The sequence below is a fragment of the Carcharhinus amblyrhynchos genome, chromosome 8, assembly GCF_965287045.1.
Source record: "Carcharhinus amblyrhynchos chromosome 8, sCarAmb.v2.hapA, whole genome shotgun sequence".
Lineage (NCBI taxonomy): Eukaryota > Metazoa > Chordata > Chondrichthyes > Carcharhiniformes > Carcharhinidae > Carcharhinus > Carcharhinus amblyrhynchos.
Genome location: NC_137331.1, coordinates 84,584,954 through 84,612,431, shown reverse-complemented (window position 1 = coordinate 84,612,431; position 27,478 = coordinate 84,584,954). Strand labels below are relative to the sequence as shown.

At 40.1% G+C, this 27,478-nt stretch overlaps 2 protein-coding genes across 10 annotated transcripts in view; one reads left to right on the top strand and one right to left on the bottom strand.

Annotated features, from left to right (window-relative positions):
• Nucleotides 1-11,372, top strand: part of nbn (nibrin) — a 47,442-nt gene extending 36,070 nt beyond the window's left edge. For 2 of the 3 annotated variants that reach the window (XM_080194387.1, XM_080194385.1), the window contains exon 17: nt 9,249-11,372. In XM_080194387.1, the coding sequence (XP_080050513.1) occupies nt 9,249-9,282 (34 nt within the window). In that variant the 3' untranslated portion in view covers nt 9,283-11,372. The remainder of the gene's footprint in view (nt 1-9,248) is intronic. The other variant, XM_080194386.1, reaches the window with a different exon arrangement.
• Nucleotides 11,373-18,645: 7,273 nt separating this feature from the next.
• osgin2 (oxidative stress induced growth inhibitor family member 2) overlaps nt 18,646-27,478 on the bottom strand; it is a 43,720-nt gene continuing 34,887 nt past the window's right edge. For all 7 annotated transcript variants that reach the window (XM_080194379.1, XM_080194382.1, XM_080194377.1 and 4 more), the window contains one exon: nt 18,646-23,650. In XM_080194379.1, coding sequence (XP_080050505.1) covers nt 22,615-23,650 — 1,036 coding nt within the window. In that variant the 3' untranslated portion in view covers nt 18,646-22,614. The remainder of the gene's footprint in view (nt 23,651-27,478) is intronic.

Below are 27,478 nucleotides of genomic sequence, written 5' to 3'. Positions count from 1 at the left end.
CCTAATTGCCCATGAATTGATTGCCTTGCTAGACTATTTTTGAGGGCAGTTCAAAGTTGACCACATTTTGCGTCTGGGGCTATACCAGGGAAGGACAGCAAATTTCCCTCCCTGAAGCACATTAGTGATCAGGTACGTTTTTTGACAATTGATAGTTTCAAGGTCACAATTACTGAGACTAACTTTCAATTCCAGATTTTAATTTAAATCCCATCACCAGAGTATTGGCCCAGGTCTCTGGATTGCAATGAGAAAATTACTGCGGATGCAGGATTCTGAAACTAAAACAGAAAATGCTGCAAAGTCTCAGCAGATTTGGTAGCGTCTGTGGACAGAAAACAGCTAACGTTTTGAGTCTGGATGATGATTCTTCAGAGTATTTTCTGTTTTTGTATCTGGGTTGCTCGTCCAGTGACATCACAACTAGATCAATGTCTTCCTGTGAGTTCCACTCTGTGTTATCCTCCCTTTTTATAGAGATAAAATGAAAATGATTAGCCTGTAAATCTTAGTTCTGAGGGGTCAGAAGCATTGCACTAAACCATAGTGGTTTCTGTCCCCTTTGTTCTGAGTAGCTGAAATATACAAATCTGGTTGTTCTTTAATAAGCTCACTTCATAAAATGATATTGCACACCAATGAAACATCTCAATAGCAGAGGAATCGGGTTAACAAAGATAAGAATTCAGAATGAAAAATAAGGAGTTTCATGAACTATTTTATCATTGTTAAATCTTCTGCGTCTGAAATGATTTTGGAGCACCAAACAATGGTATGTATTTGGGGTATTAAAATGGTGCACACACAGCCACATTTCTAGTATTGTGATCATACTGTCTCTTTAAGAAATGTTTCTTGTGCAGGATTACTTTTAGCAGTCAGTTCTATTTATCAGTGCTGCTTTGTCTGTGACCGGCAGCCCCTGTTGATACTGCAGAAGCATAATTGGTCCTAATTGTAGAATTTTTATTTCAATCTGGACTATTGCAGTTCTGTTATCTTTGTGTTTTCCCCTGGGGTTTTTCAGAGTGGGGCTTGATTAGGTTGACAGAAAAATTTATGTGATTGAACAGGATTAGGCTTACACAGAAATCAAGTCTGCTGCTGCTTAGAATTGTTGGAGAAAAGTGCCTCTTTCCATCTTATGATTTCGAGACTGGGAGCTGTCAGGAAATAAGCTGTATAGGGCACTGGTGAGGCTGCAGCTGGAGTACTGTGTGCAGTTTTGGTCGCCACACTTACGCAAGGATATTTTGGCCTTGGAGGGAGTGCAGAGGAGGTTTACCAGGCTGATTCCGGAGTTGAGGGGGTTGAACTATGAGGAGAGGCTGAATAAACTAGGCTTGTACTCGTTAGAGTTTAGAAGAATGAGGGGAGATCTCATTGAGACATATAAGATGATGAATGGGATGGATAGGATAGAGGTGGAGAGACTCTTCCCGCTCAGAAAGGACAGTAGAACTAGGGGGCACAGCCTCACGATAAAGGGGGGGCGGTTTAGAACGGAGTTGAGGAGGAACTTCTTCACTCAATGGGTGGTGAATCTCTGGAATTCTCTGCCCGTTGAAGTGTTGGAGGCTGCCTCGCTCAATATTTTTAAGATGTGGGTTGATAAGTTTTTGATAGGCAAGGGGATTAAGGGTTATGGGGAGAGGGCGGGAATGTGGAACTGAGCCCGACAGATCAGCCATGATCTTATTGAATGGCGGGGCAGGCTCGAGGGGCTAGATGGCCTACTCCTGCTCCTATTTCTTATGTTCTTACGTAAGTCTCTTTCGCTGGAAATTGCTGAATGGGAGTCAAGCAGGTGTCTGTCTGTATCTGTTCTGACAGGTTAAAAGGGTGAAAATCCAGATGAATATACCTGTTTTTGTGCTAACTAATCCTGAAGAAGGATGTCTGTGGGGATATTGCTAACATTGATACTATAGAAATAGCTAGCTGTCAAGAATTATACCTTGTCATGTTTAAGTATTCCAATTGATAAAAGCTATGTCAGTTGTTTTTGCTGTATTTTAACTGTTGTTAAGTAAAGTTTGATTTAATAAAAGTTTCCTAGTGGGTCAATTGAATCATACCTAGAGTGAAACACTTTATACTCATCCTAATGCCAAAATCAAAACAAGTTGGGGTCTAGGCTAACTTCATAACATATGTTGGAGTTTCTGATCTGGTCCCTAACAGTTTCATAATTTTAACGCAGTCTATACATTCTTTAAGAAAGCAAAATGTCTGGATTCCCGGATCAGTCTGCATCTGTTGAGAGATCCAACCATCAGGATTTCAGCATTTTAACCTTTGAACAGAAACAAAGAACAAATATATGTTACAAGAATTGGAAAGAGAAAGAGGATTTGAAAATAAAAAAGCAGCAAAGAACCATCAATGTATGGTAACAAATTATTTCATCTAATTAATGGGTGGAAACATAAAGAAAACAGGGACATGTGAATGTCTATGACAGGAAAATTTCTGGATTGGATTTAAAATCAAAACAGATAATGATGGTAAAGTGTAGTGTGTCCACTAGCTGAAAACAACTGGTTTAGTGGAACAGTGCTCTCAGTAGCATTTCCAGAGTTGCTGACTATTGTATTCTCTCCCTCCCTGAACTATGATGGGGGACATCTTGTTCTCATCTTTCATTGTCTCAGGCATCACATTCAATGGGTCATCCTCCACTATTTCTGCCACTACCTGTACAACAAACACATATTCCCTCTGCCTTCCCTTTCAACATGCCGAGGGGATCATTCCCTCCACATTCAATCACGTCCCACCTTCCCATGCAAGAGATGCGATACTTGTCCTTAACTGCCTCCCAATTTACTCTCCTGTGCCCTTGGAATCCTTCCAGGTGAAACCTCTTCCATTATCATCCCATTCAGTTTGCCTTATCAACCATTTGATATTTAACCTCTCCTGTTTTCATCCTGTCACATACCTTCCTTTGGTTCTTTCCTTCCCCTTTGCCTGCCTCAGCATCTCTTTAAAAGCTGTTGTGTCTGATTATCATCTGTTCGTCGATCTGAAATTTTAACTTTGTTTCGCTGTGCACAGATGTTGCTGAACCTGTGGTATTTCCAGTTTATTACCCAACTTTTATTCTGGGCCTCTGAGCTGGTTGATATTCTGAATAGTTCTTTCTTTCTCCAGCACCTTCTCCTGTTTTAAAACTTCCATTGTGACCCCCTCTTCCTTCCCTTTGCTCCACATTCCAGCTGCCTGTCATTTTTATTCAACACTCCCCACTCAGATCTCTCTGACCTATAGATCAAACTTTTGGACACCTCTCCTAATCTCTCCTGTAGCACAATGTCCAGTTTCCTGACAAAATGATGAAATACATCAGATTCTGGAAACATGAAAAGTAAACAGAAACTGACAAGTTAGACAACATCTGTCAGGAGAGGAGTTTGGGTTGCTAAAAAGGTCCTCACCTTCAAATGTTGACTCCACCTTCTATTTTATGAACTTAGGAATTAGGAGCAGAAGTATTCAAGTTCAGCCCTTCGAGCCTGCTCTGCCATTCAGTCAGATCGTGGCTGATCTTTCCCTGATCTCAAATACATCTCCCCACCTGTTCCCCATATCCCACTTATTTTTAATTAGAAATTTGTTTATCTCCCTCTGAGAGCACATTGTGACTTATTTTATCTTTGCCCATCACTAGCAACCACAACCATATTAATTTTGACAGAAGTTGAAACTATTGGCCTGATTTCCCCAATCAGATTCTCCTGTTGAGCACACTTGCAGGGGATGCTATTCAGAAGTCAGAGGCTATAGCTGCTGAGGTTTATCAGAAATGCCTTGCTGAGGAATCAACCTTACTATCCCATTAGTAGACCATACCTTGTGTCAGTTACCCGAGACTGCAAGCTACTGGGAAAGAGTTAACAGCAAATTACATCACAGTATTTTAGGTGAGATGGGATTGTATGTGAAATGTGACCCATGTCTGGTATGACTACAAACTATTAAACTTTTGGAGTTTGACTTTATGTATGTTTATATACTTCATAGAATCATAAAATCCTACAGTGCAGAAGGTGGTCATTTTCCCACCTAGACACTATTTCTATAACTCCATGCATTTATCTTAGCTAGTCCCCCTGACACTAAGACACAATTTAGCATGGCCAATCCACCTAGCCCTCACATCTTTGGAGTGTGGGAGGAAACTGGAACACCTGGAGGAAACCCACGCAGACATGGAGAGAATATGCAAATAGCACACAGACAGTGATCCAAACCGGGAATCAAACTCGAATCCCTGGCACTGTGAGGCAGCAGTGCTAACTGCTTTGCCACCGCACTGCCATTCTTTCCTTTGTAACCTTAAAATCATGAATGGAATGCTGGGATATTGGGATAATTGTGACCATTAATCTGTTCCACAATTATTTTTTAGAGTACTGTAATGCTCCAGTATGATAGAAGTATGATCGTTTCTAAATCTAGCATTCTGCAACTCTTTTATTTTGTCATTCTTACTTAGGGTATTTTGTATAAAGTTTCATATTTTCTGTTGTGTTTTTTGAAAAATTGACGCAGCAATTGTCTTAGCAGAACTTCAGAAAACAGAACAATATTTGTCAGCATAATCTCAGCTCCACTAAGAAATATTGACATAGACGTTACAAATGCGCAAATTCTTTGAACTCTGTAAGGCAATGTGCTTATGTTGCTTAGAAACAGTGTTTGCCTGTAAATAAATCTCTGGTTAAATGATGACGTAATTCTGTTCAGAAATGGGGATATTTTTCTGTCTAAGCAAAAAATGGTTTAAGATGAGGTTAGAATTATAAAGATAAAAGCTTGGTCATCAAATCATCAACTCAAACCATTCGTGCATGAATGCAAGTTGTCAGAAAATACTATGAAAACCAACAGATTTTGTTTTCAAGACCGTTCAAACATCTTTAGGCGTGGACTGTGATGGCCATTTGGCTCATCTACATTCATCCAGAGGGATTCTAAAGTCTGTATTTCAGCTTTCAAATGTTTCTTGAAAGGTATTTCTGGAAGGCCATTTAATTTATTGAATTTCCTGACCTCAGTCCTAAATTTATTGTGTGCTTGTCCAACTCACTTTTAATTAAAATAACTTGGATTTACTTTTCCCATTCCCTATTTAATAAGCCTCTATAAAATCACTTCTCAAGTTAAAATGCTAGTTTTTCCAATCTTTCCCTTGTGCCCTGAGACTAGAAGTGAACACAGTCCTTCTAATTGTGTTGTGACCAGGGTATTATACAGTTCAGTCACAAGTTTCTCTGATTTGTAGCCTGCTATTTCTGCTCTATATTGAGCAGAGATGTTAAATTTTAGCTATAATCCCTGTTTTTCTTTGAGTTTGTCTATTTTAGCAGCATTTATGATATATGTAAATGACTTTCTTCATTTAATTTGCAATATTTTGCACACATCTTCGCTAAAGTTTGTCTACCATTATTTTGCCTATTTGCATATTCAGCCTCTTCACACAATTTCTAAGCTGCCTTCTCCAAGTCAATTAATTACTTTTCATTTAATGTGCCTGCAAATTTGACCAATTTTTGACCAGTTCCTGATCCAAGTCATTTATATTAATCCCAATTGTGGTCCTAACACCAAGATCTGAGGGCATCATCTCTCCCCCCGCCTCCTCTTCAGTACTTCTGCCAAATTATGTTCCCTTTCTATCCTTCAGCCAAGTTCTTATCCATTTGCAGAGTATTAATGTTAGCATTGGATTTAATTAATATCCTTTTGTGTGTAACATTTCAAAAGCCTTTTGAATGACTGTGTACACCACAAATGCCTATTTGGCATTTTTCACTGTTCATTTTTGCTTTCACTTGCAAGATGTTGTCAAAGTTAACTTTTTAAATTTGTTAACCCAGCTAGTGTGAAGTTTGTTTAATCAGGGATTCTTGCTTTTTATAAATGCTACTGCTCCCCGTACTCTGCATTCTTTAAAAATTATCCACTTGTCTTCTGCTGAATTTTCATTGAATAACTTTTCAATCCATTTGCTTCAGTTGTTCCATCATTTCTATCAATTAAACTTTTTACTTACTCATTTTTGGCTTCCAAAATCACATTAAACTTGGCTATTCTGTGGTTGAAGTTCTTCAAGCATGTTACAATTTCTGTTTCCTGCTTTGTAGGGTTAATAGTAATAGCTTAGTCAAAATGGGCATTGTCTTTCATAATTTTCAAGACCGAGAACCAGCAAGCAATCATGCATTGCACTGACTAATTTTGTCTGTAAACCAGTTTCCATTCAGTTGATTGAAGTGTCCTATTAAAATAACTTTCATATTTTCACATAGCCTTCCTGTCTATTTATAGAGCAGCTTAACATTGACAAGCCCAAAGGCATTCTTTTTGGAGTCTAGTCAAAATTCCATACCAAGGCCCTTAATCTTGTTCCTTTCACATGGATTAATGGGAACAGCCATATTCTCCAAGCAAACGTAACCCTCTATAAATGTAATTTTGTTAAGCCTTTTCCTAACATTAGGCAATCATAAAAAACTATAATTGTATTATTTCTATTTTAATCCTGTGCTGTGTTATCATATTTAACTGAGCAATATGCAGTAGAAAATTCTATTTAGCAAAGTGCTTTCAGACTTCACGAATGGGTATTAGATTTGGCAGCCATGTTTTTTGCAGTTTTCTTGTGCTCCTAAGCAACGTGTATTTTCACGTCCTACTGAAACTATGTAGAACAATAAAGCTGGTTTTGAAGTCTATTGATGTATTTACATATAGAATAGTTAATGCTATAATTTGACTGATGCATTAATGCTGATGTTTTGTTTGGCTCCAGCGAGATATTTGATATAAAGGATGTAATATATTTAAAAAGTTTTCATTTAAATTCAAGTCGGGTATATTGGTGTGTAGCCAACATTAAACTTCCCTTTGAATTAGTAATGCCAAAGCATCTGCAAAAAGAATTTACAAGTTTAGAAGTTTACTAAGTATAAAAACATACAACTAAATTTTAAATTAGTAGATTTGATTCTGCTTTTGTTAGGGCAAATTGAAAAAAACTTTAGATAAACAGATGGATCATAAACTGTTCTGTGAAAATGTATGCAGTCCATTTAAGTCCAAATTTAAGCAGTTGGTATTCTGTGCTGTAGACGTAACTGATTATATTCGAGGATATAAAGTAGAAGAACACGAGAAATCTCAACTTCAGTTAATACTTGCGCTGAAACAAATCAACAAGACGTGAATCTTATTTTGTAATGATTTTGTGATGGTTGCAGGAGTCTTGCTTACAATAGATAATCTCTTGCTGCCAGAAATGTAATATTAGTGTTATTGCTGAGACTGATTAAAGTCAAATTTGTTTATAGACCACTGGTACTTGTGTGTCTGTGTTTCTGTATGTGTATAACTTGTACTTATCTAGGTCAAAGGTGGTGGTTATAGTGCTACCCAGTGGAATATTTTTCATTTGCACATTCCTTTGGGCATTTCTAGCTCATTATAGATGCTTTATTAGCCTTGGTGTCCCAATTGTCAATTCAAGTACAAAAGGAACATGCCCTAAGCACTATAAATGTCCTATAATCTCTTTACATGAAATTGTTCATTCTTGAGCTTGCATATATCAGCACCAAATTTTCCTGCCCAAACTTTCTTGCCATTAAGCTCAGAATATGTTACTGAGAATAAAACTCAGAATACTGTGACCCTGTTTTCTCGATGTTTAAAGCTAAATTTCAGAGGTAAACAGTTTTCAGTTTATTCTTTTGCCACCAAAACTACCTACTTAAATGATAGACTTTAGGTCTTTGTGAAAGAAAGTATTTTTCTTTTTTTTGAGTGACTGAGAGAATTGAAGGTGTGTTATCCTATTCTTAAAAATTAGTCATTATTGGTCCTCTCTCTATAGGTTACACCCTATCTGAAATTTGGGGCAAACTGCCTTTTTCAGCTCAAAACCAGAATGGTGAATCCTACTTAAATGAAACAAATATTTGTGTGAAATTCCTGTTTCTCTAATGAGTCAACATGCTTGAGAGAAAATTTAAATGAATTAGATAATCCATTTAAATGAATTGTGTTACCGTCTACTGCTAGCTCCTGTCCACTGCTCTCAATCTGCACAATATCCACCTGACGTGTCCTTTGAATTCTGTATCAATGGAATATCACAGCTGGCTGAACAGTTGAGATTAATTTGGAGCAGCAGTTTGCCTCAGCTTGCAGTGGACAGAGTAGCAGATGGCAAAATAGGACAACTGTTTAACTCAAATAACTGAATACTATTTCTTCAAATTGCATTGTAGAGACTTAGTAAAAATGGATTCTGATTTTTTGTTTTCCCTTGCTTCTGCTCTTAGCAAAATTGCTGAAATCTAAAACAGTATGAGAGGCAAATAAAATCAAACCTCTTTCTTCTGATAGTGCACTGATTCTCTAGTGGACACTTTTGTATCTTTTACGTCCTTGCAGAGGCTTTTTATGGTCACTGTGCTTTGCAATAGCAATCTTAAGCTTTGACTGTCAGAATTCTTTTCCTTTTGACCCTTTGTTTTTTACATATCAATAGTGATGTTTAAGATTAAATAAGAAACTTGAAAGTTTCAAAATTGTCAATTCTCAAATTACTTCTGCCAAAATGTAGGTTGGTGTAAAATAATAATATCCATTGTAGAATGTTCCCACTTAACTTTACATTGTCACCATGAAATAGTTAAGTGTGCGTTTTAACCTATGATCATAGACAATACATTGACCTTTGAAGTTTTGATAAATCCTTGTCAAAATGCATGTTTTGGGCAATACTCCTATTAGGAATTGGCCGCAATTTTCCAGCTCAGAAGTATATAATTAGGGTTATATTCAACTTATAAGTTGACCCTTGGAATCAACTTGACTGATACGCAGAATATTAAATATGAACCATTAGTGTTGGTGTGGGTGGTCGCCATTTGAAGTGGAAAAAAATTTGTTTATCATTGCCATGTGCGGCCTGCTTTGTGTGGGTGTTTTCAACTCAGTGCGTCACCTCGTATGCTGCCTGCTCGATTCCAAGGGTCAACTTATAAGCTGAGTATAACCCATTATATATTTCTGAGCTGGAAAATTGAGGCCAACTCCTAATGGAAATATTGCCCAAACCTGCATTTTGACATCCAAAATCAGGAGTTGTTTTATATACCTTGTTGACTTATATGTCACCATGTATGTTTTATTTTCATTTTGCAAGGCTAATTATGTGAATTAATTTGCAGATATGACCCAAAATCTGTTAAAAGAAGAAGATGAATTTGAGGAAACTGAATTCACTGGCAGCAAACTCTCTCATTCTTGAGCCACAAAGAGACATTCCACGTAGCAGATGATGACATATGGAAGTCATGTGTATTTTCTTTTGGAATGTTTACAGCTATTTTTAGCTTGTGCTCTTTTCTAATTTTAAAAGTCAATCTTTCTCCAAGTTTTATTGATTTTTTTGTTTACCTTATGGTCAACTGCACTTTGCTTTGTGAGAAATCAGAGGAAGTTTTTTCTGAAAGCACCGAGGTAAAGATGACTAATAAATGAATGTATATGTATGCATGTGCTATAGTTGATTCAGAAAATTGGAATTGTTTAAGATGTATGTGAAGCAGAAAATGAAGTTTTTTATATGCCATATATGAAAGTTTGCAAATATTAGCAGTTTTTATGACAAATGAACAAGTGTCAAATTGGCAGATATACAGATGCACAAGTTTGTGATTTGTGCTGTAGCATGCATTCTATGCCAAAATGTCTTGGAGGTGCATTGTCTGTACAAAAACATTGTTTTGCATATATAAGAATTTCTTTAATCCCAAATTTCTTTGTACAATTATTGTTTTCAACATTCAGTTTTAAGCACATTTTCCTGTTGAAGTTGAAGAAAAATGCTGCATAGGAAAATATCAGTTACAAGTGTTTTCTGTTGAGATGTTGAGGAGGTCATGTCTCACTAATTTAATGGATTTTTTTGAGGAGGTGACAAAAATGATTGACGAGGGAAGGACTGTGGATGGTTGTCTACATGGACTTTGGTAAGGCAATTGACAAGGCTCCTCATGATAGGCTGGTACAAAAGATTAAATCTCTGGATCAGGGTGAACTAGCTAGATGGATTCAGAACAGGCTTGGCATAGAAGACAGACAGTAGCGGTGGAAGTGTGTTTTTCTAAATGGAGGTCTGTAACTAGTCCGCAGGGATCGGTGCTGGGACAGCTGCTGTTTGTAGTATGTATAAATGACTTGGAAGTAGCTGATCTGATTAGCAAGTTTGCAGATACTAAGATTGGCGGAGTTGCGGGTAGTGACGAAGATTGTCAGAGAATAAAGCAGGATATAGATAGGCTGGAAAAATGAGCGGAGAAATGACAGATGGAATTTAATCTGGACAAATGTGAGGTGATGCATTTTGGTAAATTCAATTCAGGTGGGAGCTATAAAATAAATGGTAGAAGCATTAGGAGCATAGACAGGGAGTACAAGTCCACAGATCCTCAAAAGTAGCAGCACAGGTGGAAAAGGTGGTGAAGAAAGCAAATGGCTTGCCTTCACCGACGGAGCTTTGATTACAGAAGTTGGCAAATTATGTTACAGTTGTATAAACATTGGTTAGGCCACATTTGAAATACTGTGTCCAATTCTGGTCACCACACTACGAGAAGGACATGAAGACTTTGGAGAAAATATAGAAAAGGTTTACCGGGATTTTGCCTGGTATGGAGGGCATTAGCTATGAGGAGAGATTGAATAAATTGGGATTATTCTTCTTGGAAAGGAGGAGGCTGAGGGGCAACCAGGTAGAAGTTTATAAAATTATGAGAGATATAGGGAGACAGTTGGAAGCTTTTTCCCGGGACAGAAATGACAATTACGAGGGAGCACAAGTTCAAGATAAGGGGGGAAAGGTTCACTGGAGATGTGCAGGGAAAGATTTTTACAGAGAGGGTGGTGAGGGCCTGGAATGCATTATCAAGTAAGGTGGTTGAGGCAGTTATGTTAGCCACATTTAAGACTTATCTTGATAGGCATATGAACAAACAGGGAATCAAGGGACATAAGCATTTGATCTAGATAGGACAACGTGATCGGCGCAGGCTTGGAGGGCTTGTTCCTGTGCTGTTCTGTGCCTTAAATCAATTCACTTTTTTGTTGGAAGTGCACTTATCATAAGGACAGTATCGTATCTTTATATTGACTATTTTTGTTGCATACATTTTGTCCTTCACTGTTTATTTGCAAATTTCTGCAACAGTCATTAGTTCAAATTGTATATTCTAAAAACATTGGAAAACCACACCAAATTATTCATTAGCATGGACTAACATGGTTCAAGAAGCCCCAGCACCTTCTCAAGGGCAGTTAGGGAAGGGCGCCGCACCTGCGCAAGGATATTTTGGCCTTGGAGGGAGTGCAGAGGAGGTTTACTAGGCTGATACCGGAGTTGAGGGGGTTGAGCTATGAGGAGAGGCTGAATAAACTAGGCTTGTACTCGTTAGAGTTTAGAAGAATGAGGGGAGATCTCATTGAGACGTATAAGATGATGAATGGGATGGATAGGATAGAGGTGGAGAGACTCTTCCCGCTCAAAAAAGACAGTAGGACTAGGGGGCACAGCCTCAAGATAAAGGGGGGGCGGTTTAGAACGGAGTTGAGGAGGAACTTCTTCACTCAAAGGGTGGTGAATCTCTGGAATTCTCTGCCCGTTGAAGTGGTGGAGGCGGCCTCGCTAAATATTTTTAAGAAGCGGGTTGATGGGTTTTTGATAAGAGAGGGGATTAAGGGTTATGGGGAGAGGGCGGGAAAGTGGAACTGAGCCACGACAGATCAGCCATGATCTTATTGAATGGCGGGGCAGGCTCGAGGGGCCGGATGGCCTGCTCCTGCTCCTATTTCTTATGTTCTTATGTTCTTATAATTGCTAGCCCAGCCAGTGACACCCACATCCCATGAATATTTCTCTTAATCACAAAACACTAAAATATTATATATAAAATAAATAATTATATATATATTTATATGTTATATTGTATATAAGTTATATAATATAAATATATTACAAAATTTTATAAAGCAGGAATCCAAACTATCAACCATCAGCTTTGACCACAAGTCAATAATGAGCAATCAGCAGCAGTTACTACTTTAAAAAGGATACCTTAAAGCAGTCAAACATTTTAATATTTTTGAAAATCCTTTTTAATTTGTCCATAAATGGTTACAGCAGTTAACATTTCTTAATAATGTATCTTTTTAACTTGTTCACAATGATTTACAATTTTACTGTGCCTTTAACATAAAACCTCTCTGGGTGTTTCATAAAGGAGAAATTGGGCCACGTTATAGAAGTCTTTGAAGTGCTAACCGAAATCATGATTGGAACAGGTTTGGGGTGGGCTTTTGAAGATGGGACAGGAAGTAACAAAGTGAAGCATTTTAGGTAGCTGTTGTAGAAGGTAAGTGAATCTTGTTTTGTCAGGTAAAGAATATGTGGATAGAGATTGACATGTACATTTACAGCCCTGAATTTTTTATGGGCCTGATGTTTCTCCTTAACATTCCCAAGCCTTTGGACAGGGGAATTGGAGCAGAGACCCCTCTCACCATGATGAATCTCCACTTCTCAGCAAGCAAGTTATTGTGAAATATGCAGTTGCATTTATATGGTGTGTAACTGATGTAGGAGTACTGTCACAACATGTCTCATATTTATTTCTTTATGTATCGTATTGGCAGGTTCCGTGAAAAGAGTGCAAGTTAGGCATTTCAGTTGTGGGGCTGACGCTTCAAATCACAAGATCTGCAAAGGGGCAGCAATTCTTCCTAAATTGTTTCCGCGTTCTTCTTTTAGTGGCAGCAGCTATCGAGCTTATTTTTGCTCAGAATTAACACTAATCTAGGGCTGAGGGACCTATTTCTTCCTTCTCCATTTTGGAATGGGTGGCAATTTATGGGTACTAATCCCACCCTTTGCTTTTATTCTATTCCCACAATATGCATCATTTGATCATTTTATCCAGATCCAAGTGAAAATTATTTGTCAATAACAAACTCATTCTTCCACCATATGACGATCTGCTTGCAGTAATTGAGCATTCGCAGCTGACTGTCCTCCACCATCCTACCAATCACATTGGTACCATCTGCAAAATGTTTTGGTGTTTGCCCTTTTCCCAGATTATTCCTCATTAGCTTCTTGTTAAGAAAGTCTGTAAAAATGTTTTGAAAATGTTACTTGCCTCTTTGGGAACCTAGTTCAAACTTATGGTCTCAACTTCCCTTCCTTATTCCTTACTGGCTTCTTTTACACTTCTACTAGCTGGGGCTACCCAAGTAAACCCATTTTGAGGCCAATAATGTGTGAACTCAGTGTCAAGGCAATGTGTTCTTGTTCAGAGGCAGACAAGAACTTAAATAATGTCTTAGCTAACTTGATAGCAAAGCCATATACAGTTTCTGGTGGAGATTACAACTGTTGCAGTAGCTTCACACTGGAGTTGAGGCCTGAGAGCTCTGGAATGGTTTAACATTTTTAACCTCATATTTTAAAGCTCTGCATAATCCCTAGCTAATATAATTTACGATCTTAAGAACATAAGAACATAAGAAATAGGAGCAGGAGTAGGCCATCTGGCCCTTCGAGCCTGCCCCGCCATTCAATAAGATCATGGCTGATCTGTCGTGGCTCAGTTCCACTTTCCCGCCCTCTCCCCATAACCCTTAATCCCCTCTCTTATCAAAAACCCATCAACCCGCTTCTTAAAAATATTTAGCGAGGCAGCCTCCACCACTTCAACGGGCAGAGAATTCCAGATATTCACCACCCTTTGAGTGAAGAAGTTCCTCCTCAACTCCGTTCTAAACCGCCCCACCTTTATCTTGAGGCTGTGCCCCCTAGTCCTACTGTCTTTTTTGAGCGGGAAGAGTCTCTCCACCTCTATCCTATCCATCCCATTCATCATCTTATACGTCTCAATGAGATCTCCCCTCATTCTTCTAAACTCCAACGAGTACAAGCCTAGTCTATTCAGCCTCTCCTCATAGCTCAACCCCCTCAACTCCGGTATCAGCCTAGTAAACCTCCTCTGCACTCCCTCCAAGGCCAAAATATCCTTGCGCAGGTGAGGCGCCCAAAACTGCACACAGTACTCCAGCTGCGGCCTCACCAATGCCCTATACAGCTGCAGCAAGACCTCCCTACTTTTATATTCAATTCGCCTCGCTATGAAGCTGTGACTATTGCCACATCATGGGATTTCCTTGGAGATTGTTTGCCTTTGACTCTAGCAGAATATACTGAGACAAGCTTACCTGGTGATGGTGCGTTGTTAAAAATATGATACCCAGCTGCTGCAACACCCACATTATGAGTAGAAGCAGAATAACTTCAACTTGCAGGAAACACAGAGATACAGAGAACAACTATTTCTTGACTACCACAACTTGAATTCACACTCATAATATGGAGGTACTCAGTGCATAAACTATTTTTCAAAACTACTGTGTCAAGTACAAGGTATCAATCCTGATCCATTGATTCGTTAGGTTCTGTCAAAATAGCAGATGTGCATGAGTTGGCTTATCGTTGTGAGCATTCTTGGGACTGAGCTCTCAGCTCAAGCTAAGCCATGAGAATTATCTGTCAATGCAACAACTCTTAAACTGTTGAATGGGCAGTTTAGGTCTACCTTATTTGTGTCATACGCTGTCAGTTACTGTCTCCTGTTGTAATATGCCTTTAAAGGGTAGCAGCTTGCCATCACTAGAAGGAAATTGTCATGTGATCCAATCTTGGCTTCATTTCGGCCGAACCCAGCACATAATTTGGCTGTTGAGGTTTTCAAGTGTTCTAGTTTGTGTGCAGCTTCCCTTGCGTGCCAAGTCTAAATAAATGAACCCATTCAGTTATGAATGATTGGTGCTTTTATATCTTTAGAAAAATACAACATGGTGTTCAGAGGTGGTCAAATAGCCTGGTAGCATAATTAAGTACAGGTACAACATGATCAACTATCTTACATGGCATGAGATGATCCTCAATCTTCTAGTCAGATGGCAATGAGTTTGTTGCATTTGAGAGTGTTGAAATTGCAATGTGGTGATTGTAAGCCACAGCATTGAAAGCAGACAGATCGCTTGTGGTGAATTTGCAGCATAGCCTATCAGTTTAGTGAGTGGGTCAGTATGCTGAGGGGACTAGCATCGGATTAGCTCAGTTGGGATCAGGTGAGTGACCAGCATGTGCGAAAATCAGGCCAGAAAAGGTTACAATTATAAGGGGCAGAGCTTTGGAATATCATGGGAAAGTGGTTGCAGCGACTTTCATCCCAGGTACTATAGGAGAAGGAAAGTCAAAGGAATATTATCAAAGTTTCCACAAAATTCCCCAGTTTGAATTCGGATGTAGCTGACCTACTATCTAAATTCAAGAGTGTTTGAACAATGTAGAGCACTGGTTTCTTAGTTCAGTTGTGTGACAAGAAAGCCATAAAAATATGCCCAACAATTCAGACATGCAGGTTAGGTGGTTTGGCCGTGGTAAATTGTCCCTTGGTGTCTCAAGATCATAGAAAAATAATAGAATCTCTACAGTGCAGAGGGAAGCCATTTGGCTCATCAAGCCTGCATTGTCAACAATCTCACCCAGGCCCTATCTCTGTAACCCCACGTATTTACTCTGCTAATCCCCCTGACACTAAGGAGCAATTTATCACGGTCCATCTACCTAACCTTCATATCTTTGGACTGTGGGAGGAAACTGGAGAACCCGGAGGAAACCAACACAGACACAGGGAGAATGTGCAAACTCCATAGAGTCACCCTAGGCTAGAATTAGAACATAGAACAGGACAGCACAGTATAGACCCTTTGCCCCTCAATGTTATGTCAAGCTATGTCCAAATCCAAGATCAAGCTATCCCACTCCCTATAATTCTGGTGTGCGCTATGTATCTATCCAATATCCGCTTGAAAGTTCCTAAAGTGTCCGACTCCACGATCACTGCAGGCAGTGCGTTCCACACCTCAACCGCTCTGAGTGAAGAATCTACCTTGGACATCCCTCCTATATCTCCTACCATGAACCTGGGTCCAAGGCACTGTGAAGCAGCAGTGCTAACCACTGTGCCACCATGCTGCCTGTGCAGGTTAAGGGGATTAGTGTGATAAATGCATTATGGGAATGGGGCCTGGATGGGTGCTCTGTGACAGAGTTGGTACAGACTTGATGGGCTGAACAGTCTTCCTCTGCACTGTATGGATTTTATGAAGTCTTCTATGAAGTGAATTTGAAATGAAGGTCTACATATGTTGATCTGTCACAATTAGCAGAAGAGCTAAAAGATCCCTAAAAGGTATGAACTATACTGGAAGACCAATTCAGAATCGGGTTAAACTTTGGTATTCATGGACAAGGACTCGTATCATTTTGACAACAGCTTCCAGAATCCATTGACCACTTTGTCAGCAGATGCAGAGAAAAAAGAATGTAGTACAATTTTTCAAATGCAGAGTTAGCAGCCAGAATTATTGAGTTGGTATTGTATTCACTCCCATGGAAGGATTCCAGAAAGATTTATGAGATGTGCCCAAAATGTATTGCATCAAAGAGCTATTCCAGCATGTAAGTATAAAGTGATCTTTACAGGTTGGCGAAGCTTAGTTTCAATTGTTGGCACACACTAGAACCAATAAAACCTAGCAACATGTGAATGATTTGGCCTTCTGTGTGCACCAAAGAAATGCCCAGCTTTTAATCAATTCTGCAATCAATGTGGCAAAAAGGGCTATTGTCAGCAGCAGTGCACTAGAGTAAATGCTGATGAAGCTACAAAGACTTATGAGCAGGTGAGAAGACTCAGAAGAGAGACAGGCCATTGGCTGGGTATAAACAATGATATTGAAGTCTTCGTCAAGAAATGCAAGATACGTCAAGAGCATATACAATTCAGCATAAAGAACCATTCATTTCACATGAAGTTTCTATTCATTCTTGCTCCAAAATTGCATACAACCTCTTTCATGTCTGAGGCACAGACTTCTTCACCATCACTGGGTGGCATGATGGCACTGTGGTTAGCGCTGCTGCCTCACAGTGCCAGGAACCTGGGTTTGATTCTTGACTTGGATTACTGTATGTGTGGAGTTTGCACATTCTCCCTGTGTCTGCATTTGTCTGTGTCTGTGGTTTCCTCCAGGTGCTCTGTTTTCCTCCCACAGTCTGAAAGACATGCTGGTTAGGTGCATTGATCCGAATAGGCACCGGAATGTGGTGACGGGGAATTTCACAGTAACTTCATTGCAGTGTTAATGTAAGCCTTACTTGTGACGAATAAATACACTTAAACTTTGACTACCACAACTCCATTTTTTGGCAATTGCATAATATGTCAAACATAACTGTCACACAGACTCAAGGTGCAATTTTTAGTTTATTTGGTGTATCTAGAAATATCATGAATAACAATCTGTAATTTATTGGCAAGTCATTTCAGAATGTGTGAAAGTAGAATATTGATCTCATTACCCTCAATCTAATGGCCTGGCTGAATGAATGATTCACATGGTGAAATCCCAACTCTCAAATGTAGACAGACCCAGCAAGGTCTTTCCATTAGATTGTTACATCTGAGAGTAAACACCTTTAAGTGTAATTGTTCCATCACCGGCAAAACTGATGTTTGGCAGACCAGTGCATACCAACTTACCCGTTCTAACTCATTCTACTCTCTCACAAACTAGAATAAGTTTTAAAACTGCAAAAAAAACCAATATGCAGAATAAAAATACAGAGCACAGAACTGGCAAGTTTACAGTTGGGACAAATAGTTCACATCCGAGATTCCTCAGAAGGTATTTGGCAACCAGTGGAGATGACCAGGACTCAGGACCTGTTCAGAACCAAGGTCCTGTGAAGTCATAAAGGCAAAGAACAGCACAGCACAGGAAACAGGCCCTTCGGCCCTACAAGCCCGCACTGCCCATTTGAACACTCAGTGAGTGTCTTTCAAGTCTTTCGTCAATCGTCGACGTTTCTGTCTACCTCTAGTGGAACTCCACAATAAAGGGAATTATATGTACACCAGACTAAGGGAGACCCAATTTAGGGACAATTTATTGACACCAATCAGCCTGAAAAGTATGTTTTTGGGATGTGAGAGGAAACTGGAGCACCCGGAGAAAACCCACGCAAGCATGGGAAGAATGGTGGGCACAATGGTGAAGTGTAAAAAATCAGATCCATTCTAAATCCTCAATCACTGAGCAGCCTTACTGCATCAAGGACAATGTCCCAAATGCAAACAGGAATGACATCCAATCATACATAACCTCAAAGATCACTATAAGCCATTAAGGAAACCTCCAGACAAGGTTAGCATTGCATGATCTGGGTGTACCAGCAGATTACCTCTGCACCTTAAAGACTCATAGATTCAGCAGTTCTATACATTTATGTAATGGTAACTAAAGTGAACATGTATTGTAAATAGTTATGCTTCTTTGGAACAGGGAGCAATGGCTGGAATTCTCCCAGCCTGATACACTGCTCAAGTAATGCAGCGAGCCAGAGGACATCAGTGGGGTGGGGGTGGGTGGGGGGGGACCCTGTGCCAGAAATCGGTGTGGGGGGGGGGTCCCTGTGCCAGAAATCGGTGTGGGGCTAACTGATTACCTTATTAAAATTGACTTTTCAACATGATAGGCAAGCCTAGGACAGTAGTCACTGGGCCATTATGTTTCTTTCCACCACCCCCCTCCCCCGCTGAGAGAGATTCCCACCAGTGAGGTTTACAGCTGGTCCCTATCGATGGGGACAGAGGCATGTTCACCCTGCTGGTGGGGACAGAGGCATTTACCCCACAAGGTTGGGGCAGGGGGTGCACCTTGAGGGCAGGGCAAGGAGGAGCAGGACTTTATAGGGGCCGATCGGTGGTGGTGGAGGTGTGGGGGGTTGGGGGGGGGAAATGTATTCATTGTGTACTCTGCACAGTTGTTAGCACTGCAGCCTCACAATGCCAGGGACCCGGGTTCAATTCCCAACTTGGGTTACTGTCTGTGTTGAGTCATAGAAGTTTACAGCATGAAAACAGGCCCTTTGGTCCAACTTGTCCATGCTGCCCCTTTTTTTAACCCCTAAGCTAGTCCCAATTGCCTGCATTTGGCCCATATCCCTCAATAGCCCTCTTGCCCATGTAACTGTCTAAACGCTTTCTAAAAGACAGAATTGTACTTGCCTGTACTACTTTCTCTGGCAGCTTGTTCCAGACTTTCACCACTGTGTGTGAAAGAATTGTCACTCTGGACTCTTTTTTATTCTCTCCCCTCACCTTAAACCTATGCCCTCTAGTTTTAGACTCCCCTACCTTTGGGAAAAATATTGACTATCTAGCTGATCTATGCCCCTCATTATTTTATAGGCCTCTATAAGATCATCCCTCAGCCTTCTACTCTCCAGAGAAAAAAGTCCCTGTTTATCCAGTCTCTCCTTGTAACCCAAACCATCAAGTCCTGGTAGGATCCTAGTAAATCTTTATTGCACTCTTTCTAGTTTAGTAACATCCTTTCCATAATAGGGTGAACAGAAGTCTACACAGTATTCCAAGTGTGGCCTTACCAATTTCTTGTACAACTTCAACAAGACGTCCCAACTCCTGTATTCAATGTTTTTGACAAATGAAACCAAACATGCTGAATGCCTTCTTCACCACTCTGTCCACCTATGATTTCACTTTCAAGGACCTATGAACATATATCCTTAGAACACTTTGTTCTATAACTCTCCCCAACACCCTATCATTAACTGAGTAAGTTCTGCCCTGGTTCAATCGACCAAAATGCATCCCCTTGCATTTATCTAAATTAAACTCCATCTGCCACTCGCCAGCCCTTTGGCCCAATTTAAGATCCTGTTGCAATCCTAGATAACATTCTTCACTGTCCACTATGCATGAATCTTGGTGTCATCTGCAAACTTACTAACCATGCCTACTAAATTCTCATCCAAATCATTAATGTAAATGACAAATAACAGTGGACCCAGCACTGATCCCTGAGGCACACAGCTGATCACAGACCTCCAGTTTGAAAAACAACCCTCTACAACCACCCTCTGTCTTCTGTCATCAATTTTGTATCCATTTGGCTACCTTACCCTGGATCTTGTGAGATTTAACCTTATGCAACAAGCTACCATGTGGCACCTTGTCAAAGGCCTTGCTAAAGTCCATGTAGACAACATCAACTGCACTGCCCTCATCTATCTTCTTGATTTCCCCTTCAAAAAACCCAAATTTGTGAGACATGAGTCTGCATCTTCTCCCTGTGTCTGCACGGGTTTCCTCCCACAGTCTGAAAGATGTGCTGGTTAGGTGCACTGTGTACCTGAACAGGCATTGGACTAGGGAATTTTCACAGTAACTTCATTGCAGTGTTAATGTAAGCCTAGTTGTGACAATAAGTAAACTTAAACATTAGGGATCAGTGGGAGAGGTAGCAATTGGAACTCCACATTAGGAGTGGGGGATTGGGACTGGCCATGGGGGTGGGAAACCAGGGCTGGCCAGGGGAGCTGCTGAGTGGTGCAGAGGGGTCAGGTAGCCTGACAATCAGGTGAGCATGGGAAACGATTGGGAGGCCGGCAATGGGGGAGTCAGTGCGCAATCTCCCCAGTGACAGATCGCTGCAAGTTCAGTGGCCCACTCAGCACTATGCTGCTGGTCTCTCCAGCAGGATGAGGTCCTGCCCAACCCCGCCCCCCCACTCCCCCACATAAATTTCCCTGAGAGACAGGGTGCCGGAGATTGATTCCACTAACTACTCCCAAAAACGGGCAGGAAATTCACCCATTTTCCCACCTGTCGCAGAATCCTGGCCCATGTCTTTTAAAAAAAAGGGGGCTGTTATGCGTTCAAAGGACAGCTGCATGGCATCATTAGAAGGGAAATGTACCAGATGATCCAGTCTCAGTTTCACTTTGGCCTGTGAGCAGAACACAGCAAGCAAAGCTTTGCTGCTGAGATTTTCAAGAGTTCTACCTTGGTACAGCTGTTCTTCTGCATCTACTCTAAATAAATGAACCCACAATGGGTTTACCTTATGGATGATTGGCATTTTTAATAAAAATATGATACTTGCTGGAAAGTGATGATGATCCTTTTGGATATCTTCTTGGAAAAATTTCACAGCTCTGCTGGCTAATTTGAGCAAGACTTTAAATCCCGCAACTGGATTTAGCTTTTCAAAATCCATATGGCGAGTTCCTAATGAGTTGTGTTCCTGATTTCAGTGGATTGATTGCTTTTATTGTATTAATTCTGCTCATCTTAAAATGTCAGTGCACAGCCCACATACAGGCAAGTGCAAATCATGCTCAGCCATTTTTCTGCTTGGGTTTTTGCTCAAGTTCTTTGACTGAGGTTGGTGGATGGAACAAGACCACTCATGAAACTGAAAAGGGCTGAAGATTCCTTCAAAAGCAGCAAAGTTGTCCTCAGCCAGAAAAAGAAACAGCACTTTCAGAAACACACACTTTGTCTTCTTTATCAATAAAAGAACATTTCAGATTTAACCAAACATCACAAATAATTTCCATTCTAAAAAAAAGTTTTTTTTATAAAACCGCAGAACTAATTTTCCAACTTTGGACTTCCATCAGGGAACCTCTTTCGGTAATGAATTAGATCAGAAATGTTGGTGTGCACTGTGCATGATTTCCAAACTATTCAAATCAATATAATATAGAGCACATCTCAGAATTTCTGTTACACAATGTTGGTGGGTGACGTTCCCTTGGTGAAACTGCAAAATTGAAAGATTACCTCTGAGAGCTGTAATATATGAGCAAAGTCACTAATATGCATCTCCTCACTGACACAGTGGTGTATGACACCACTCTGTGATATTCTTGCAACATCCAGCTCCATTTTAAATATTCTAATATAAATGTTCTAAGTTATCAACACAATTTCTCATCAGATGCCGGAATGTATATGTAATCAGAGAGGCATAACATTTGAAGATCATAAGATGCTTTAGGAACATTTCCTAAATGGCATAATTGTGATTGAAAATGCTAATAATTACTGAAATGTTCACACCTTATTAGTGTCTAATGGAAAAATATACATAGGACCTTCTTAGCACTGAAAATAGTAGGCCATCCAATGAAGTGGAGGAAGAAAATAGATGGGCAGAAGGCCGAAACACCAAGCAGTTTTGACATGACCTTTAATTTTCCAATCATTTTTATGTGCACTTTTCACAAATTGATTGTATTTTGATATGCAGTTCCAATAATGGATTTCTTTGAATGGACTTGTCCATGTCTTGTCGGATTTGTCCATGTCTTGTTGCTTGTTTGCCATGTTCATTGCCATTTGTTGCGTAAAGAAATGTGCGCATTTTTAATTTTTGCAAGGTGTCAATGTTACTACTGAGTACATATTGAGAAATAACTGCAGTATTTCCTCCACTCCATTATCATAGTATGAATAGGACCTGCACTGACTTATCTGTATCTTGAAACCATTGTTAAAGGACTGCAGTTGGTGACTTTCGATTTTAAATAGAACGGTCAAAATTCATCATTAATCCTGAGATTTTTTACCCTTTATCATTTCCTATTTCAGAAATTAACTGTGTCTTTTTCTTCAGGCGTTTCACTAAACAACTTGTGATGCCCAGAGCTCCACCTTTAAGAAAACGGACAAAGTTGTCTCCAATGAGTGGGCCCATACCAAAGAAGCTAGCCTCATTGGTACACTCAAATGTATAGGGATCAACTTCAATCGGATTTCGCTTACACGAAATGGGTTTACTTGGATCTGTTCCCAAGTACTTTCCATGCTCTTTAAGAAAGGATAAATTAGGGTAAGTACCTATCAGCACCAAGGCCATTGAGATATTTAAGGCAATGTTCTCTCCCGAGACACTCTGAAGAATGCATTTCATATCTGGTTGAAAAGAAATAATTCGGCTTTCAGGGAAGCTGGTATAGTTGGGGTGTGACATTGTGGTGTGGGACTGCTTGCACATCTTGCGATAAACTTTGTGGTATTCTGGATAAAGCTTCTTAGGAAGCTGTTTGAAAATCAAACCCGGATCAGTGACATTTCTTCGGAAGGTATGAATGACAGGGATTTTATGGTGGTAGGCACAGAGTACTGCATCTGCTGCAGTCAGCCCTGCACCAACAATGACAACAGGATCTGACAACTGGTTGACTTTGCAGCTTTTGATGGCAGACTCAAAGGCTGAGATGCTGTGAAATACAAAAGGCAAGTCTTCACCCTCAATCCCTAACTTTGCAGGTAAATCGTAGGTGCCAGTGGCTAAGACAACATTCTCAGTGAAAAGGCAAAAAGGTACATGTGATCCATCTCCAATTCTCTGATATCCTCTGACTTCCCAAAGTGTGTGAGCTGGTCCATTTTCAGTAACAGGCAACTGTTGTGTAGTAACATCCTTTTTGATGTTCTTAAGCATTTTGTCCTTTACATTCTCTTGATCTTGCTGACACTTTGAGACGGAAGTGACCCAAGTGTTGCTAACAAAGTTTTTCTGAAGACCCATAATCTTAACGTAGTCTTTATAATATGAAGCTATTTCTTCTGGAGTTGCTCTGTCATTCATTAGGTTTCTGTAGAAAAAATACTTGTATTAAGTAGGTCACCTGACCATTAATGTTTTTAATTTTTTTAATCAGTCTAATAATTCATACAAACAATTCTTACAGGATTACTGTGATTCAAATTTTTAAGCTCATGTTGATTTGAACAAAGTCTGTTCTGTGGTTCCCAAGTATTTAATTGTTTACTGGAGCCAAATATTATATGGCATTCAGCCTTATTTAGAAATGGTCACTAAGCTCTAAGTACAAATTCCAATCAAACATTCTTAACTAAAAGTAACTATGTGGGTGGTTAGATGAACAATATTTATTCTAAATATTATTGGTTAAACAAAGCATGAGATCAAGTATACTTGGTCATATTTTATTTATCCTCAACCTTTTCAAAGGATTTCCTGAACTGCTTAGAACAATATTAAAAATCTCCAATGGTAAGAATACTGTATGATTAGATAAATAATCGTTGCTCCATTTACTCTTTGACATAAGCTGATCCAGTGTTTGCTTGCATTATATTTCCCTGTCTTTTACACAGCTGTGTTGCCTGCTTTCAGTTTGTTCAATGTTTTAGCCGCTGAGTATATGTTGTGTATCATGTAGGCTTTGTTGTTTCTCTTGATCCTATAAATATTTTTGTATTTTTCATCAATCAAAGATCCAGATCATCTTAGCTGAGTAGGTCTCAAATCAGTCCTTGTTGCAGATTCTGCCTTTACCAAATAATGTTTCTAATGCTTCAGAGATGATTGAGCTTAATGACTCCCAAGCTTCAATAATACCAGCCTCACCCTTGCCCAGCAAACCTTTAGTGAGTAGCAATTGTTCTATCAACAGATCAAAATGTTGGTATTTGACATTATTGCTTGTGTGAGGGATGGTGATGTTTAGAAGGCCGGCATGTTTGGAAGTGTGAAACTTTGGAGGACGCACCTTCACTTTGCTGCTGACAAGTGAGAGGTCAGTGTTGCAGTCTATGCTAGGTGCAGGTTGGAAAACACACAGATTAAGCCTTCTTGTGATGATCAGGCCTAGTTGGTGCCAATGTCCTGACCTTCAGTGATGCCATGATACCTTGTAGTAATGTCTGTCTGTAAAATGGGGTTACTGGTGCAGAGTGAAGTCAGGACATAAAGATCAACAAGGTGTTGTCCATTATCATTGATCTTGTTCACCCCATGATGACTGAGGCAAAATAGCCATGAATCACTGCCTGTCTCAATATGTATATTGAAGTCACAGAGAATATACAGCCTTTTGCCATTTGGAAAGTTCCTTAGACCATCATCTGAGTCATCATGGAAATAGATAGTGCGTAGGCATGTATAATGTTGACTGTACCTCCATCAGTGGATAGCTGCAGGGAGGTGAAGCAGTCCAAGGTTGCAATTGAGAGCTCAATCAACTATATCAGTCCACTGCTCACTGTGGGGCCTACATCATGCTCGCAGTGATTTCCAACACACTTTCCTTGTCAGCAAAAAGTGTATTTCTTCTCTCAAATAGAGCCAGCGGCGGCCAAACTGGTCTCTAGTACAGCAGCAATGTTGACACAGTAGCACTCCACTGGGAGTAGTTAGCTGGTTCTGCTGCCTTGGGTCCGTGGTGACAGAGAATTGTCACTGATGCAGAGCTAGATACACACATTGGGAAGGCAGCTACTGCTGTGAACCGACTGACAAAATGCATTTGGGATAATATCAAGCTAACTTTCAAGACTAAACTAATCATTTATAAGGCCTGTGTTCTCAGCAATTTTTGCTGTATGGTCACTAGAAAAAGAAACTCAATAATTTCCATCATTGTTGTCTGAAGCACATTCTGGATACCTCCTGACAGAATAAATGGCAAATGCAGCAGTTCACTCAAAGGTGTTGCCAGTAATAAAACATGATCTGGAAATGCCGGCATTGGATTGGGGTGGCACAGTAAGGAGTCTTGCAATGCCAAGTTAAAATCCAACAGATTTATTTGGAATCACGTGTTTTTGGAGCACTGAGAGACACTCACTTGATGAAGGAGCAGCGCTCCGAAAGCACGTGATTCCAAATAAGCCTGTTGGACTTTAACCTGGTGTTGTGAGACTTCTTACAGTAATAAAACAGGGGCAGCTGCGGCGGATCAGCCATGTCCACAGAATGCAATAAGATCACACACTCAAGGACTTCCTGGATGGCCAGCTAACCAGATCCAGGTGACCATTGGGGTGCCCAAGGCTTCAAGGATGATTGTAAGTGTGACAAGAAGGCCCTAAACATTGATTATTGCATTGGAGAGTCACTAGCTGGTGAAAGAAGGAAATGGCAACAACTGCTGTGAGCACTACCATCATTTTTGTGGCAGAACCTTAATGGCGTTCACAGCCATTAACAAAGATGTATTAAATGAAGGCATCTCCATCCAAATGGATTTTTGTCACATCTCCATGATGTCCCATTGGTGGAAGGATGCCAACACAATTTACATTTTGAAACTGATTGTAGGTGATGTTGTATTACATGAGTTTTCAATACAGTTAGGAATTTTCCAACGTTTTAACATCAGTGCAATGCACCACTTAATTAAATTCAAACAGATAAACGTGACAATAAAAATACTGGGCATAAGAACCTACAATTTCCATATCTGAACACTTGTTGTATCCATGGTGCTGCTGGTATAGCACCGGCATCTTCTTACACTTCAGTAACATCATCCAGCCCTGACCGGCCCTTGACTCAACTCCTCTGCTGCTGAGAGTTTCCTCTTTGGCTCTGTTATCTCCAGTTTTGGCCGCTCCAATGGTCCCCTGGCTAGACATCCATCTCTACTCTCCATGACTTGAACTCACCCAAAATTCTGCTGTCTATGCTAACTCTTATTAAGACCCATTTGCCCATCACTTCTGTGCTTATTGACTGAAACTGGCTTCCAGTCTGGCAATGCCTCAATTTGAAAATTCTCATCCTTGTTTGCAAGCTCCTTCAAGGTGCTACTCCTCCCGGTCTCTCAAAATTCTTCCAGTTCTAAATCCATCTGAAATCTCTGCGCTCCTCCAATTCTAGCCTCTTTTACTTTCAGAATTTGAATTATTCCAGCATTGGCAACAATGCCTACTGCTGCCAAGATCCAAGACTCTGAATTCTTTCCCTCAGCCGCTCCGACTCTACCCTTCTATCCTCCTTTAAGAAGTTCCTCAAGACCTACCTCTGTACGCAAACTTTTGACCATCTGTCCTAATATCCTCAAATGTTGTTGGATAATGCCCCTATAAAATGCCTTATTACACTGCAGGTGCTATATAAATGCAAATTATTACTTTAGCAACTGAGGAATATTTGTACTATAACATTGCTTCTTTTGCATATTAATAATTTCAATGAAAATGACGAAATTGCTTTCTAATTTTCATGGGAAACATTCCTAAATATTAATTTACCATTTTAAAGGCAAACTGCATTTCATAGATTCCTTTGTCGTTCTAAGTTTTTTTTTAAATGAACGTTACCAATAACGTCTGTGCAGAGTTTGCACATTCCCGCCATGTCTGTGTGGGTTTCCTCCCACAGTTCAAAGATGTGTAGGTTAGGTGGATTGGCAATGCTAAATTGCCCTTTAGTGTTGAACAGAGGGGAGTATGGTAGGATGAGAGAGGAATTGGCGAATGTGGACTGGGGGGAGCGCGTTGGAAGGTAGGTCTGCTGAGGAGCAGTGGAGGATTTTTAAGGAGATCTTTCTTGGTGCTCAGCAGAAATTTATTCTGATGGTCAAAAAGGACCGTAGGAGGAGAGGTAATAAGCCGTGGATAACGAAGGAGGTGAAGGAAAGTGTTAAATTAAAAGCAGAGGTGTTTAGAGTAGC